The sequence below is a fragment of the Perca fluviatilis genome, unplaced genomic scaffold (genome assembly GCF_010015445.1).
Source record: "Perca fluviatilis unplaced genomic scaffold, GENO_Pfluv_1.0 PFLUV_unplaced_scaf_2, whole genome shotgun sequence".
Taxonomy (NCBI): Eukaryota; Metazoa; Chordata; class Actinopteri; order Perciformes; family Percidae; genus Perca; species Perca fluviatilis.
In genome coordinates this window covers 210993-227340 of record NW_024375613.1, presented here as the reverse complement: position 1 = coordinate 227340, position 16348 = coordinate 210993, and the positions used below count along the sequence as shown (strand labels likewise).

General features: G+C 40.4%; 3 gene segments (V, D, J or C); all 3 read right to left on the bottom strand.

Annotated features, from left to right (window-relative positions):
• Nucleotides 1–1384: 1384 nt before the first annotated feature.
• On the bottom strand, nucleotides 1385–1857 carry LOC120555097. The segment is given in 2 exon segments: nucleotides 1385–1698; nucleotides 1806–1857. Coding segments are annotated over 2 exon segments (366 nt in total).
• A 6220-nt stretch (nucleotides 1858–8077) lies between these two features.
• Nucleotides 8078–8550, bottom strand: LOC120555096. The segment is given in 2 exon segments: nucleotides 8078–8391; nucleotides 8499–8550. Coding segments are annotated over 2 exon segments (366 nt in total).
• Nucleotides 8551–13273: 4723 nt separating this feature from the next.
• Nucleotides 13274–13761, bottom strand: LOC120555095. The segment is given in 2 exon segments: nucleotides 13274–13602; nucleotides 13710–13761. Coding segments are annotated over 2 exon segments (381 nt in total).
• Between the last annotated feature and the right edge of the window lie 2587 nt (nucleotides 13762–16348).

Below are 16348 nucleotides of genomic sequence, written 5' to 3'. Positions count from 1 at the left end.
AGTGTGTGAGGTCAGATGATGAGTGACAACGCGGGGGAAAAAAAAGAAAAAGAAAACAGAGACGGATGATGGACGCTACGACAGAGACGGTGCACTGCCAAAACTTCTGAAGGCTTTACTATGCATTCCCCACAGCAATGCAAGTTGAGAAAGGGTGTTTAGCATGGTACGAAAGATTGTTACAGAGAATAGGATGACGTTAGACAACAGAACTGTCTGCGCTCTACTCTCATGTAAACCACTCTGTAAACCACTCTGGCCCAGCCCACAAATACACTCCTTCCAAAACAGTCTTAAAGAATGCAAAGTCTGCAACAAATTTGAACAATAAAGTTATGTGAAATTAAAAGAAAAACTGTAAAAGAAAAGCAATATGAAATTAAAAGAATGTGTGGAATGAAAATAAAATGTAAAGACAAGCAATGTTCTAAATTGTAAATGTTTTCAGCATTCTGCATCAAGAGGTGCTTTTAGCTTTCTTGTACACCTGTCTTAAAATGTAAGGGACACTGGAGCTTGGTTGGGGTGGTGGGACTGCTCGCAGTGGGCGCCGGAAAATGTCCCTTATTTTCAAATCCAAAACTTGACAAGTATGAGCTGATGTGGAGCCAAAGCCTGACCCCTCGCGCTTCATTCAACCAAATTGTAGTAAAGCGCCACTTTACATTCTCAGTAACGATGACGGCGTTGCAACGATGGGAAAAGTAATTAATTAGATTACTCCGTTACTGAAAAAATATAATATAAAATATAAATATAAAATATTTATACTTAAACGCCGTTCCCAACACTGCTCATTACATGCCTAATAAAAAAAGGACAGTGATCTATCTAACTACCTTTCAGAGATTCAGAGGATTGTAAAATGGTGTGATGACAAACACCTTTTTCTGAATGTTAAAGAAAAACTTAAAAACAAATGTTGTAAATAGATGTTAAAATGAATTTGTCCTTGTGTCAACAAAGCTTTTAAATAGCAGATGAACTAATGTCTAGGTCAAGAAGGACTGGGAGGATCTCTTTGGTTTTACTACAATTAAATGATTTACTTAAAGGGATTAGTGTTTTAGGAACCTTGCTGTGTTGTTTGTTCAATAACATCTATGTCTGTATGTATGTCTGTATGTCCAATATGTCTGGAATGGTAATGGCAGCAGCATGGGGGTTGGCCCAAGCAAAATATTCCACATTGTGGAAGAAAGACTTTCTCTCATATTATAGTCTTACTGTGTGTGTGTGTGTGTGTGTGTGTGTGTGTGTGTGTGTGTGTGTGTGTGTGTGTGTCCTCAGTGAAGTGTATCAGTCTCTGCAGTAGCTTCCAGCTGCAGCAGTCAGTTCAGTTTCTGTTCATTCTGACTGAGGGAGGTTTTTGTACGACGCTTTTTCACTGTGTGAACACACCCCCACTGTGATAACTCTGACAGTAGTAAACTGCTGCATCTTCAGTCTGGACTCCACTGATGGTCAGAGTGAAGTCAGAGTTTGATCCACTGCCTGTAAAACGATCTGGAATCCCTGATTGTCGAGTGCTAGTATAGTAAATGAGCAGTTTAGGAGTTTCTCCATCTCTCTGTTGATACCAAGATAAGTCTGTCCCACCATTTACCCTCTGACTGGTCCTACAGCTGATGGAGACGGAGCCTCCCAGAGCAGAGCTCACTGCTCCAGGCTGAGTCACTGTGACCTGGCCTCTGGACTCTGAGGATACAGAGACAAAAACATAAAGCAGCGTCACGGTTTAGTCGGCTTCATTTCAGAGGGACGGATGTTGATAGAGGAGAGGAGTTTGATTCTCTGGACTTTACCTGTGAAGCAGCAGCAGAGGAGAGTCCAGATGAGGACGGAGATCAAAGTCATGTTTTTGATGAGGAGGATTTCTGTGTCTTCTGTTGTCATGAAGGACAGCTGTCAGTCATCCAGTGTTCAACTCTCAGGACTATAAACTCTCCCAGAGCACTGGAGCATGGTGCTGCTGATGCAAAGTGGCTCTCTATGGAAATGCTCTGACTGACTCCAACAGGGACTTGGATTACTCTGATGATGCTGTTCCTCAATGGATCAATCACTTTATCAGAGTATTGATTAGGAATGTTTCAATAACACTTTGACTTCTTGATAAATCTTTCAAAATGTTTGATTTAGGCTTCCCAGGACCAACTGGAACATATAAAAGAAGTCTTTTATTCCCTATGCCAAACAGGCATTGAACACAGAATAACTGCATTTATTTACTTGTATTTGTTATTAGACTTATTTGCTGCCACTTGCCCATTTGCACTATTTTATATTGTATTTTGTATACTCTGTATGTTTTAAATGATCACCACTGGCCTCTTAACGGCTGGGAGCAGAGAGGCAGGACACATATGCAAACACACAGAGTCAGTGAACTGTAGCTGTCCTCAACATGTCATGCTGTTTCCCCCTCAGTGCTGAGAGCATGGACCTACATACAGTGGCAAGAAAATGTACGTGAAGCTTTTCGAATTTAATGGTTTTCTGAATAAATTTGTCATAAAATGTGATCTGATCTTCATCTAAGTCAAGGGTATTGACAAATATAATGTGTCTAAAATAATAACACAACCGTTTTTTGATCTTCCATGTCTTTATTGAGAACAACTACAAAAAATGCATCGCGCTTGTTGAAAAAGTATGTGAACCCTTGAGTTAATGACCTCCAAAAAGCTAATTAGAGTCAGCTTTTAGCACACGTGGAGTCTCGTTAAGATAATGAGTTTGGAGGTGTGGACTACAGCTACTTTGACTGATAAAAAGCCCTCAAACTTTTGGAGTTTATGCTGTACAAGAAGAACACACATATGTGAGCCATGCCTCACCAAAAAGAGCTTTCAGAGGATCTATGATCAAGAATTGTTGATGTACATGAAGCTGGCAAGGGTTACAAAGTTATTTCAAAGACTTTAGAAATTCATCTGTCTACAGTTAGGCAAACAATCTACAAATGGAGACACTTTGGGACTATTGCTACTCTACCAAGAAGTGGGTGCCCAGTCAAAATGACACCAAGACATGAAAGATCTGAATTTGTTTATTTTATGACCAATTTATTCAGAAAACCATGAAATTCCAAAAGGTTCACATACTTTTTCTTGCTACTGTATTTACATATTCACATGGAGAGGATATAAAAAAGTCTGGTAGTAAACTGATCCAGTGACTTGTGGACAGTTTTGTTCTTTCTTTCCAGTTTGGTAATATGGTCTTTTTTTGATAATGATTAGTGATATTAATATTAATGCAGGTTTGACATGTTTCAAATGTGAAGATTTCACCAAGTGAAGCAGTGATGAGTCTTTATAGAAGGCTGAGGCCAGTGTTGTAGTTCTCAATATCAGTCTTGGTCTCAAGACCACTCTTTGAAGGTTTCGGTCTCGTCTCAGAATCTGCTGCATCTTTACTCGGTCTTGTCTTGTCTCAGATCTTTGGATCCAATCCCATGATCTTCCTCAGCAGACGGAGTTCACCCAGTTCTCATGGAATATTTTAACTTCTAAGCCAACGTGGACAAGAAGTCTCACAAATGCTGAGAGGAATGGGAATTCGAAAATCCACATTTTAATAACATCTGCTGAGGAAAAGTATGTGATATGATTAAAAGCTCAACAACAGCTACTGGATGGACGTTGTGAAGAGATTGTTTTGCTGTTTCCAAAGTCAAGAATGAACATGAGATTCTGTGATATGAATGGATGGTGTCATCTTGAGTTAGCTGTGTGATTCAGCTGTCTGTGCTCTCTCTGCAGGTGATGGTTAGAGCAACTGGGAACAGCTGAGGATGTTTGACAACTGACGTACAGAAATATGGCCGACGATCGTTGAAATGTGTTGCAGGATGAGAAACATTTCCTAAATATACAAAATTCACATTTTTTTATGATTGCATAAGAAAACAGTATCAGCAAATCTTTGTTATTGCGGCCTCCATGTTTTCACACACCGGGGGCCTGTTTCACAAAAGCAGAATATATAAATCCAGGATAACTGATAAAGCGAGGCTTGACCTAGTCTAATCTGTGCATCCTGGCTTGGGGCGTTTCACGAAGGTCGAGCCAGGCTGAGGAGGAGCGACTAGGTCGAGCCAGGCTGAGGAGGAGAGACTAGGTCGAGCCAGGCTGAGGAGGAGAGACTAGGCCGAGCCAGGCTGAGGAGGAGAGACTAGGTCGAGCCAGGCTGAGGAGGAGCGACTAGGTCGAGCCAGGCTGAGGAGGAGAGACTAGGTCGAGCCAGGCTGAGGAGGAGCGACTAGGTCGAGCCAGGCTGAGGAGGAGAGACTAGGTCGAGCCAGGCTGAGGAGGAGAGACTAGGTCGAGCCAGGCTGAGGAGGAGCGACTAGGTCGAGCCAGGCTGAGGAGGAGAGACTAGGTCGAGCCAGGCTGAAGTAATTCTGATAGATGCGCGTCCACGGCTTTCCTCAAAAGACCGCGAGGTCGATCACAGATTTACTGATGCCAACATGGAGAATACGCGTTGTACATACTTTATACAGAGTGAGCAGCAGCTTCTTGTGGAAGTATAACGACGTGAAACACATTATTTGTTTAAAAAGAAAAGAAACACGGCCGCTGTAATGAAACCGCGAGAGAAAGCGAGGCAGACGATCACGGACCGACTGAATGCGTAATTGTAGCCTAAATATATACATTAACTGACCACTGCTCTGAATTGAAGCCGTCATAATCATTCCATTCAAGGATTAGGCTACTAATCATTTTCACAAATTAACAGTTGTACTCTTTGCCTTAAAAGTAAGCAGAAGATAATGTTACTCAGGAAATTTACAATGAAGATCAATTTTCTATAACGCTAGAATATGATGCGTAAATCTCTCTTTCACTCTGTTCCTCCCTCTCTCTCATTGGCTAAAATATAAGTTTCCTAAGTCATATTAACTTCCACTGCTCGCTTTTAATGCAAAGTGTACAATTGTTCGTTTTTGCAAATGACAGTGACTCATTGAATGGTTTCAGTTAAGAGCAGTATTTCATAAATGTATATTTTTAGACTATCGTTCAGTCGGTCCGCTATTATCTGCCAAGCTTTTTCTCACGTTTCATTTTTTTTTTTTTTTATAGAGGCAGAGTTTCCTTCTCTACATATTGCCTTGCTCCCTGTATATATGGACAAAGAAAATAAAGACACTGAAGAAATTGTACTCTAAAATCTAGAAACTATGAAGATAATTAAGTGATGAATTCCATGCACACTGTAAACATGAATGGAACAGAGTGATATTTATCAGTTATTTCCCCCCAGATATGAGGTCAAAAACCATTGAGGTGTCCTCTCCCTGTTGTTCCATGAATGTACAGTAGCCTACATCACTAGATAGTTACTGGTCCAGTGAACTAAGACTATCATTTGGGAGGATTGTACAATTAGGATATGTTCTTAAATTGTACAATCCTCCCAAATTATATTCCCAGTTTACTGGACAACACAAATTGTGTGCTAAAAATGCCAAATACAATGCACATGGAAGTGGAACAAACATGATCCTTATTGTTAAAGAATTAAAAAAAAATTAACCACTAAAATAATTCAAGGTGCATTGGTCAACTATAGAAATGTATGTATTGCCCTTAGTAACAGACTTCATTTAAAACACATTTGAAATGTTATCAGCCTTTTCTAATTATCTCAACAACTGCCATAATATATTCATCAAACTTCTAACAACAATATGAACAGCAGTCTTCATACAGCAATATAACAGTAACAATGACTGTCACATGAGTAATTCTAAATAAAAAAATAATGATCACAACTTTAAATAATAACAGTACTTAAAATAAACAGCAAAATGCACCTGTTGTATTTTAATCCAGGCTGGTAATAACAGTAGGGTAAAACCACTGCTGGGTGATCAGAAAAGGTTCCAGGATTAAATAAATCATTGGCTGTTAGCCTGGTCAGGAGCAGGCTAGCTGTACAGAATAAATCTCCATGGTGATTTATGTGCCTCCGCTTTCGTGAAACCGAATCAAGGCTTAATTCATCCAGGATAACTGGGAAATCCCGGCTTAATCCCTTATCTTGGTTTTGTGAAACAGGCCCCAGATCATCTAGACTACGCCCAACAGTTGGTGGCAGTCATGCAACAAGTTGTTATGCTAAACGCCAATATAACAGAAGAAGAACAAGCACCCCGACCCTAACACATGAGCGCTTGCAGTCGGAAAAAACAACGTGATCATGGGGGTGGTCCCTTTTATTCCCAGGTGGCATGAATGGACCATTATACAAGTCTGGAGGCAGTGCAGCCCTCTCTCTGGCTGACTCTCCACTCTGCTGCAGCTTTGCTCCTCTCCCGTCTGCTTTAGTTCTCTACTCTGCTCCTATCAACCTTTACAACACCCACATGTGTATATTGTCCACTCACGCCCATCACACAATACTAACTTCACTGATATCCACATCCCATCATTGTATTACTAAAGTTAACTCTACAAGTCCCTGCTTAAAAGCAGTACACCACCATTAAAAACAATCCACGTTTGGGACAATGATGGCATTGATCCATTAAAAGGATGTTTTTACTGCACTAACTTGGACCTCTTCCATAGCTTGGACTTAGAAGAAGCAACAGACACTATTACTGATTATGTAACATTTTGTAGAGATAACGTGTTAACTCCAACAACATCCAAACAATAAATCTAATATTTCCAAAGAAATTAAAGAGTGTGAAGTCCGTAGAAAAATAGCATTTAAAAATGGGGATATTGTGGCCATGAGGAATATCCACAAAAAAAACTCAACAGCAAATTAGGAAAGGGAAGGAGGAAGGAGAAGGAGAAATTTGAAACCCACTGCTCCACTATGAATATGAAAAACAATTTGGGATTCCATGAAATTTATGACAAAACTGGCCCCGGCTAAAAAATGGCTTGGTGTTCTTAATGAGGGGGAAAAGCCGATGAATTAAATAACTTTTATGCAGGATTTTGATTGGCCGAGTTCTAGTAGGATAAAATAGTCTCTAGACTCATTACCTGCACTGAATCACCCAAAAATCACTATTGACCAGCATGTTGTACAGAGTCTTTTCTGACAGGTATGCTGTAAGGATTATAATGAATATTGCCCAGTTGTTTTGAGAAAATCATTATCAACCTATTGAAAACAGATGTCATTTCCTCATTAGATCCTTTTCAGTTTGCATTTAGGGGCAAAAGAGGTCCAGATGACTCAGTCACTGCCATGGTACATTTTATATCTAAACATTTAGAGGACCCTACCTCATATGAACGTGTTTTATTTGTAGATTTCAGTTCAGCATTTAATACGGTACAGCAACACCTATTCATTAAAAAGCTGAATGACCTTAATGTCCATCCCTCATTATTAGGTGGTACCACTGGTTTCTACCGAATGGTAAACAGCAGGTCAGTGTTAATGGTACTCTCTCAGAGTGGAGAACGCAACTGGAAGCACCCCCCCCCCCACGGTTGGGTCAGTTCACCTGTCCTTTTTACCCTTTACACAGATGAGTATAGAAGCTATAATCCCAACAACTATATCATTACATGTTCTGATGATACTGCCATCCTAGCTTTAATAAAAAAGGACAGTGATCTATCTAACTACCTTTCAGAGATTCAAAGGTTTGTAAAATGGTGTGATGACAAACTTTTTTTTTTTTTCTGAATGTTAAAAAAAACTGAGGAGATGTTGTAAATAGATGTAAGAATGAATTTGTCCCTGCGTCAATAAAGCTTTTAAATAGCAGATAAACTAATGTCTAGGTCAAGAAGGACTGGGAGGATCTCTTTGGTTTTACTACAATTAAATGATTTACTTAAAGGGATTAGTGTTTTAGGAACCTTGCTGTGTTGTTTGTTCAATAACATCTATGTATGTTTTTCACACACATTGTGGAACAAAAAGTTTATCTTATCTTATAGAATACATTATAGTCTTACTGTGTGTGTGTGTGTGTGTGTGTGTGTGTGTGTCCTCAGTGAAGTGTATCAGTCTCTGCAGTAGCTTCCAGCTGCAGCAGCGTTGTGTTTCTGTTCAGTCTGATTGAGGGAGGTTTTTGTACGACGCTTTTTCACTGTGTGAACACACCCCCACTGTGATAACTCTGACAGTAGTAAACTGCTGCATCTTCAGTCTGGACTCCACTGATGGTCAGAGTGAAGTCAGAGTTTGATCCACTGCCTGTAAAACGATCTGGAATCCCTGATTGTCGAGTGCTAGTATAGTAAATGAGCAGTTTAGGAGTTTCGCCATCTCTCTGTTGGTACCACTCTAGATAGTTAATGTGTGTAACAGCCTGACTGGTCCTACAGCTGATGGAGACGGAGCCTCCCAGAGCAGAGCTCACTGCTCCAGGCTGAGTCACTGTGACCTGGCCTCTGGACTCTGAGGATACAGAGACAAAAACATAAAGCAGCGTCACGGTTTAGTCGGCTTCATTTCAGAGGGAAGGATGTTGATAGAGGAGAGGAGTTTGATTCTCTGGACTTTACCTGTGAAGCAGCAGCAGAGGAGAGTCCAGATGAGGACGGAGATCAAAGTCATGTTTTTGATGAGGAGGATTTCTGTGTCTTCTGTTGTCATGAAGGACAGCTGTCAGTCATCCAGTGTTCAACTCTCAGGACTATAAACTCTCCCAGAGCACTGGAGCATGGTGCTGCTGATGCAAAGTGGCTCTCTATGGAAATGCTCTGACTGACTCCAACAGGGACTTGGATTACTCTGATGATGCTGTTCATCAATGGATCAATCACTTTATCAGAGTGTAGTAAATGTTGGATTTAAGCCCCAAGGACCTGCTGGCACATTGTAGGTAAGGAGCATTTATTCCCTATGCCATACAGCCATTGAACACAGAATGACTCCATCAGGGAACCAGGCGCGTGCGGACTGGGGGTAAAACCAATACTGATTACCAGGGCCCAAGAGGAGAGAGAGGATATTTTCATCTTCCTAATTAAATTTCATAATGTGTGTCAGATGAAATGTAAAGTTAGTGTATTGGCTGAATAACTTGGGTGATTGACTGACTACATTTTGTATACAAAAAAGACTATCGAAGGTCTCACCAACACCCCTTGCTAATGCGCCAAATGGTTTAGTCCATCTGCACCCATATTTGTTAAGTTGAGCATCTGGTGCAGCGCAAACTTCTGCTGGTTCGAAATGTGTGTTAGCTCTCAAAGAAAGTCAAATCATGCTTACAAAAAGAAAGGAAAGACAGGAGAAGGAGAGAAAACAGAACGAGGGGAAACAATTGGTAACTGACTTCTTTTCAAGGAAAGGTGAGCACAAACTAGAAAAACGAAATCCATGGTGTTAAACTGCTTGAATATCTCCTCGACCCGGTAGTGCTAAAACGGACTGAGACAACCTATATAAAGAGCAGAACATACACTTACAAATGATAATTTGGTTATACATGTAGTCTGAGGTAAAGGCTAAATAAATAAACTACACTAGCAATGCTGTTTGCATACAACACACCATTATAATAGCCTCATTTGAAACATGTTTATTTAAAATGAATAGGCTTTAATGTCTATAATCAGCAATAATAGGCTAATCAGTGTCATAAGTAGGTTGATAGTTCATCAGTAGATATATATCATGTCAACATTATAGTTATGTCAGATTTATTAGAAGCAGATGTTAACATTGTGAAACACATGGCCCTCAGTTTCAGAAACTGTCCCACCAGGGAGTGGAGTAGCAACAGACCCCTCATCCTCCTCTTTGGATTTGAGACAAGGGGAGCTTATATCAAAATTAAAGCAAACCATGTTTAGCCATTTTGACTGAAAGGTGTTAAGTAACACTAACATCTTAGTATGTTTTATTATATTAGGTTACAATTAGGATAAGAGGTTAATATCAAATGTATCCTTTATAGAGAAAGATGATAGAGAAGATCTGATTGATTTTTTTTTTGGGGGGGGGGGTTGTTGAGGAACATGAGGGCCCATCAGGACTGCCAATGCATAGGGCCCAGAATCTTGTGCTACGCCTCTGCAGGGAGCACTTGTTATTTTATAAGATTTGCTTTCTTGTATAATTTATAGAACTTATCTGCTGCTACCTGCCCATTTACACTATTGTATATTGTATTCTGTATATTCTGTATGTTTTTAATGCTGTGCTGTGTTATGTGCATTGTATTTACTGTTGCTGTACTTTGGGAGAAGCCAAAGACAAATTCTCACTGAGGTGGACAATAAAGTTAATCCAATCTAATGTCTTCTGTCTTATTTAAATTAATTGCAAGAGAAGAAATTACATAAATTTAACATATACAAAAAAACATGCATTAAGGAAATCTGCAGCACTGTGTTATTGTCAGTTATCTTTTCATAACAGCCTCATTTTGGTGAGTTTGTTTGTGTCAAAGTCAGAGAGCCGTGTCTCTCTACAGTGAGAGGTTTTTGTACGGCGGCTCAATGACTTTGTATCACTGTGGTGGACTTTTGGTGGAGGAACCAGACTGGATGTTGGAAGTAAGTTTCTGCACAAATACTAAAAACTATATTGGAAATATTGTAAAGTAATGTTTTAAATTCAGTTTACAGTTAATGAAATATCTCTTAGTATTCACGTTTTTATTTCTCCTCCTTTATCGTGAAGACTAACTCAGAGCAGCTTCACTAAACATTTCTTTACACATTTCTGTCAAACTGAAATTTAAATGTCTTGAAGTGTGGAAAAGATAAAACTGAAAATCTGTTCCACAAGATTCATTTTAAATTTTCCGCATCAACGATAACTGTTAAAATCAAATGAAGATTCAAATATTCAAACAATTGAACGGAGCAAAGATAAAGATCGGTATTTGAAAATGTGCAACATCTCTTTACTGTGTCATGGATTGTTTCAAAGTTTGAAAACTATTTGAACAGTTTGGTAATGATGATCAAAATCCACATGAAGAACATTTGATGTTGTCAGCTCATTTTCTGGATTTGTTTCTATTACACTAAATACTTTAAAGTAATGTATAGTTAGGTTGTTGATGACTTTGATTTAAAGATTTGTCCAAAAGTTGAGATTTTATTTCCAGTGTATAGTTTGATATATATCAGCTCATTGTGTAGATGATTCTCTCTGTGCTGATTTGCATGAGAGGCTTCTTAAAGGGAAGTGAAACAATGTGTGAGTGAGTGACTGGTGGAGCAGAAAAACCATCTGACAGAAACTCCTTAAAGGAGAAAACCAACTCTCACACAGTCAAGGTGTCCAAGTGTCTGCTGGTTGATTGACAGCTGTGTGGTCCCTGTCCTCTAAGCTGATTGGTGTCTCCTAGGTGATGTCCGTCCCACCCTGACGGTGCTGCCCCCTCCAGTGAGGAGCTACTGAAGGGGAAGGCCGCTCATGTGCCTGGCCAACAAGGGCTTCCCCCTCAGACTGGAGTCTGGCCTGGAAGGTGGACGGCAGCAGCAGCAGCAGCTGGGAGGAGAGCAGGACCGCCCGGGGTGCTGGGGAAGGACGGCAAATACAGCTGAAGCAGCACCCTGAGGCTCCCTAAAGACCAGTGGGAGAAGGTGGGCTCTGTGACCTGTGAGGCCACCCAGGGCTCCCAGACTCCGCTCTCAGAGACACTGAGGAGAGACCAGTGTTCCCAGTCCTGACCTGACTCACTGGGACTCTGCTACTGGTTTCACTCTGATACTGGTCTCACTCTGCTCTCTGCAACTCTCTCTCTCTCTCTCTCTCTCTCTCTCTCTCTCTCTCTCTCTCTCTCTACAGATTCATCACAATTTTAAAGTTCATCTTGTGTTGCTTGCAGTAATGCTGATATTCTCTGTGTAGTATAAAACAATGAAACACAAATGTAATTCAACTTAATGTTGCCGAGCTTATGATACGCATGTCGCTGTGCATGCGTTCCTTTCTTAAATGAACATATACAGTATCAATGAAATCCTGAGAGATTTTTTTGCTGTAGCATTTCCATGAGATGATTCTTTTAGAAAGAAGTGATGAGATGATGTAATGCAGGTCCCATCTGCTCGGTGCAGCCTGACAGGGTTTAGCTGTGGTGTCCTACAGCAGGTATGGAGCTGCTGGGAAAGGATGAAAGTCAAACTCTGGTCAGCACCACTGTTACTACTCTCCTTGACAAAGTCAATGTGAGAGAAAGTCAACAGATTCTTTGGGTTTTTTCTCCCAACAATAATGGTCACCACTGTCATCTAATGTGTCTGATCTAAAGCAGGTAACAGGTAGATGGGAATGACCTGCTGTGCTGTGCACTTTGATACAGAAGTGGTTTTAGATCTTGTGGTAATCTGATCTCCTCAGTGCATAAGTTCATATCACATTAATGGTTTGTAAAATATATAAATCACTTTTGTGAAACTTTTTCAAGAAAAGAGTCTTAAGAGTCCACCACTGTTTGTTTCATTAGCAAATAAGTTGACACACGTTCTTCTCATCATATTCTGTTCAAAGTTCCCAAAACAAATCCTGTCTTCTCTCTGTCCTCATTCCAGTCTGCTGCAGCCAAAGACTGGAACTATTCTGCAAAACCACTAAAGCTGAAAACTTGTATCTTTACGTCAGCTTTTAACAACTCTGTTATGGACCTTCTCTCTGATACATGCGGCTGTTTTGGGAACCACAAGCATTCCCTCCCCATTATCTGTCTGCTGTTTCCTGTTGCCCCATGCTGATTGGTGTTGTCTTGCTGCTGCTGTTTAGCTCTGCATGTTGAATTAGTGCTTGTGTTTGTTGCTCGTGTTCTGTCGTCGTTTGACACCATGCTTGTGTGCTAGACTGTATGTCATTTCTGTTCTGCTTGCTGTGATTGGGTGGAAGTAGTGGAGGTGTTGGAAATGTTTGGATGTTTGCTGTCATCTTTTTAACTGACAGTTTGACATTTCTCTTTTAGCCCTTACACCCTCCCTTAAGAGACTTTGCCTTATGCAAAGCTGCCATTGTAAATGTATTTGTGTTTAAAATGACTTGCCTGGATAAATACAGAGAAAAAATAATAATTAAAAAACTGAGACAGGTCTGTGTCCACAAGGAAACTAATAATGAAACACGTTGTTTTGGTAACTGTAATGGGAATATTTTTACAAACTCTTGGTAATTTATTGTATTTATTTGTGTGTGTGTGTGTGTGTGTGTGTGTGTGTGTGTGTGTGTGTGTGTGTGTGTGTGTGTGTGTGTCCTCAGTGAAGTGTATCAGTCTCTGCAGTAGCTTCCAGCTGCAGCAGTCGGTTCAGTTTCTGTTCAGTCTGACTGAGGGAGGTTTTTGTACGACGCTTTTTCACTGTGTGAATACACCCTGACTGTTGATAATGTGATAACTCTGACAGTAGTAAACTGCTGCATCTTCAGTCTGGACTCCACTGATGGTCAGAGTGAAGTCAGAGTTTGATCCACTGCCTGTAAAACGATCTGGAATCCCTGATTGTCGAGTGCTAGCATAGTAAATGAGCAGTTTAGGAGTTTCTCCATCTCTCTGTTGGTACCAGTGTAACCTGTGTTTTCCATCATAATAAACATTCTGACTGGTCTTACAGCTGATGGAGACGGAGCCTCCCAGAGCAGAGCTCACTGCTCCAGGCTGAGTCACTGTGACCTGGCCTCTGGACTCTGAGGATACAGAGACAAAAACATAAAGCAGCGTCACGGTTTAGTCGGCTTCATTTCAGAGGGACGGATGTTGATAGAGGAGAGGAGTTTGATTCTCTGGACTTTACCTGTGAAGCAGCAGCAGAGGAGAGTCCAGATGAGGATGGAGATCAAAGTCATGTTTTTGATGAGGAGGATTTCTGTGTCTTCTGTTGTCATGAAGGACAGCTGTCAGTCATCCAGTGTTCAACTCTCAGGACTATAAACTCTCCCAGAGCACTGGAGCATGGTGCTGCTGATGCAAAGTGGCTCTCTATGGAAATGCTCTGACTGACTCCAACAGGGACTTGGATTACTCTGATGATGCTGTTCATCAATGGATCAATCACTTTATCAGAGTATTTATTAGGATCTTTCAATAACACTTTGACTTCTTGACAAATCTTTCAAAATGTTTGATTTAGACTTCCCAGGACAAACTGGAACATATAAAAGAAGTCTTTTATTCCCTATGCCAAACAGGCATTGAACACAGAAAAACTACATTTTGTTTGCATTTTTTTAATATTTGCTCTCGTATTTTTTAATAGACTTATTTGCTGCCACCTGTCCATTTGCACTATTTTATATTGTATTCTGTATACTCTGTATGTTTTAAATGATCACCACTGGCCTCTTAACGGCTGGGAGCAGAGAGGCAGGACACATATGCAAACACACAGAGTCAGTGAACTGTAGCTGTCCTCAACATGTCATGCTGTTTCCCCCTCAGTGCTGAGAGCATGGACCTACATACAGTGGCAAGAAAAAGTACGTGAAGCTTTTGGAATTTAATGGTTTTCTGAATAAATTTGACATAAAAAGTGATCTGATCTTCAAGTCAAGGGTATTGACAAATATATTGTGTCTAAAATAATAACACAACAATTTTTGATCTTCCATGTCTTTATTGAGAACAAATAAAAAAAATGCATCATGCTTGTGGAAAAAGTACGTGAACCCTTGAGTTAATGACCTCAAAAAGGCTAATTGGAGTCAGGTTTTAGTACACGTGGAGTCTCGTTAAGATAATGAGTTTGGAGGTGTGGACTACAGCTACTTTGACTGATAAAAAGCCCTCAAACTTTTGGAGTTTGTGCTGCACAAGAAGAACACACTTATGTGAGCCATGCCTCACCAAAAAGATCTTTCAGAGGATCTATGATCAATAATTGTTGATTTACATGAAGCTGGCAAGGGTTACAAAATTATTTCAAAGACTTCAGAAATTCATCTGTCTACAGTTAGGCAAACAATCTACAAATGGAGACACTTTGGGACTATTGCTACTCTACCAAGAAGTGGGCGCCCAGTCAAAATGACACCAAGAGCAAAACGAAGAGTCATCAATGAGGTCAAGAAACAATCCTGAATGACAGCCAAAGATTTGAAGGCATCATTGGAACTGGCTGACATCTCTGTTCATTAGTCTACAATACGTAAAACATTGAACAAGCACGGTATCTACGGCAGGACACCACGATGGAAGCCACTGCTTACTAAAAAGAACATTGCTGTACACCTGAAGTTTGCAAAAGAGCACAAATGTTTTGTGGACTGATGAAACTAAGATTGAACTATTTGGAAAAAACCCACAACACTACACCTGGCGTAGAAAGGGCGCGGCATATCATGAAAACATCATCATCAACCGTAAAGTATGGTGGAGCAAAGCTCATGATTTGGGCCTGCTTTGCTGCATCAGGGCCTGGCCAGCTTGGAATCATTGAGATGAAGATGAATTCCCAATATATCAGACAATTCTTCAGTATAATGTGAAAACGTCTGTACGTCAGCTGAAACTGTGTAGAAGGTGGGTGTTTCAAAGGAAAACGACCCAAGACCCCGGAGCAAGTCCACAACAGAATGGATTCAGAAAAACAAAATCCACCTTTTGGAGTGGCTAAGTCCGAGCCCAGACCTCAACCCAATAGAGATGTTATGGATGGACTTGGGGGAATTATAAGAATTGATGGGGCTTTGTAAATTATAGAGTGTGGTCTAGACCTACTCTATCTGTAAAGTGTCTCGAGATAACTCTTGTTATGATTTGATACTATAAATAAAATTGACTTGAAGTGGGTCGTACACATGAGACGTCCAAAGAATATAACCGAGCTAAAGAAGAGGCCTGCACTACGAATCCAGATCAGCATGTCCTGGATTTCTTTCAGTTACCCGGCTTCACCTAACCTAACAGCCACGGTCCCGCATAACCTGTGTCACAACGGTGGTTAACAACTAGTTCAATCAACCCAGGGTTTCCCAATCCAGCAACGCGCGCGTTCACATAAAAGAGGCGGTGTTTGCGCACCATGACCAATCGCAAACATCTACCAGAGCCGCATATTTTAAACAAGAAGAGCAAACTATAAGTCTACATAAATATGAAGAAGCTGACCAAAAAGAAATCTGACGCTGTTTTACATAAATCACAACGCTTATCCTATCAATATCACTTCCAGTGGTGTAGTCTACGTGATAGTAAGCTCCAGGATTTCTATATAGACTACCCACTTAAAAATGCCCAATGACACGTAACAACATAGGCTACTTTCCATTATATTTTATATATATATATTTTTTATTTTTTACATAGGCTGAATAAATTGAACAGTAAATTGGTGCATTAAAGTGTATCGGAATGCAGTAAATGAAGTCGTTGATGCTTAAAACTTCCCTGGGGGATGACACCCACTATGCTATGCCCCCCTCCTCCCCCAAAAAT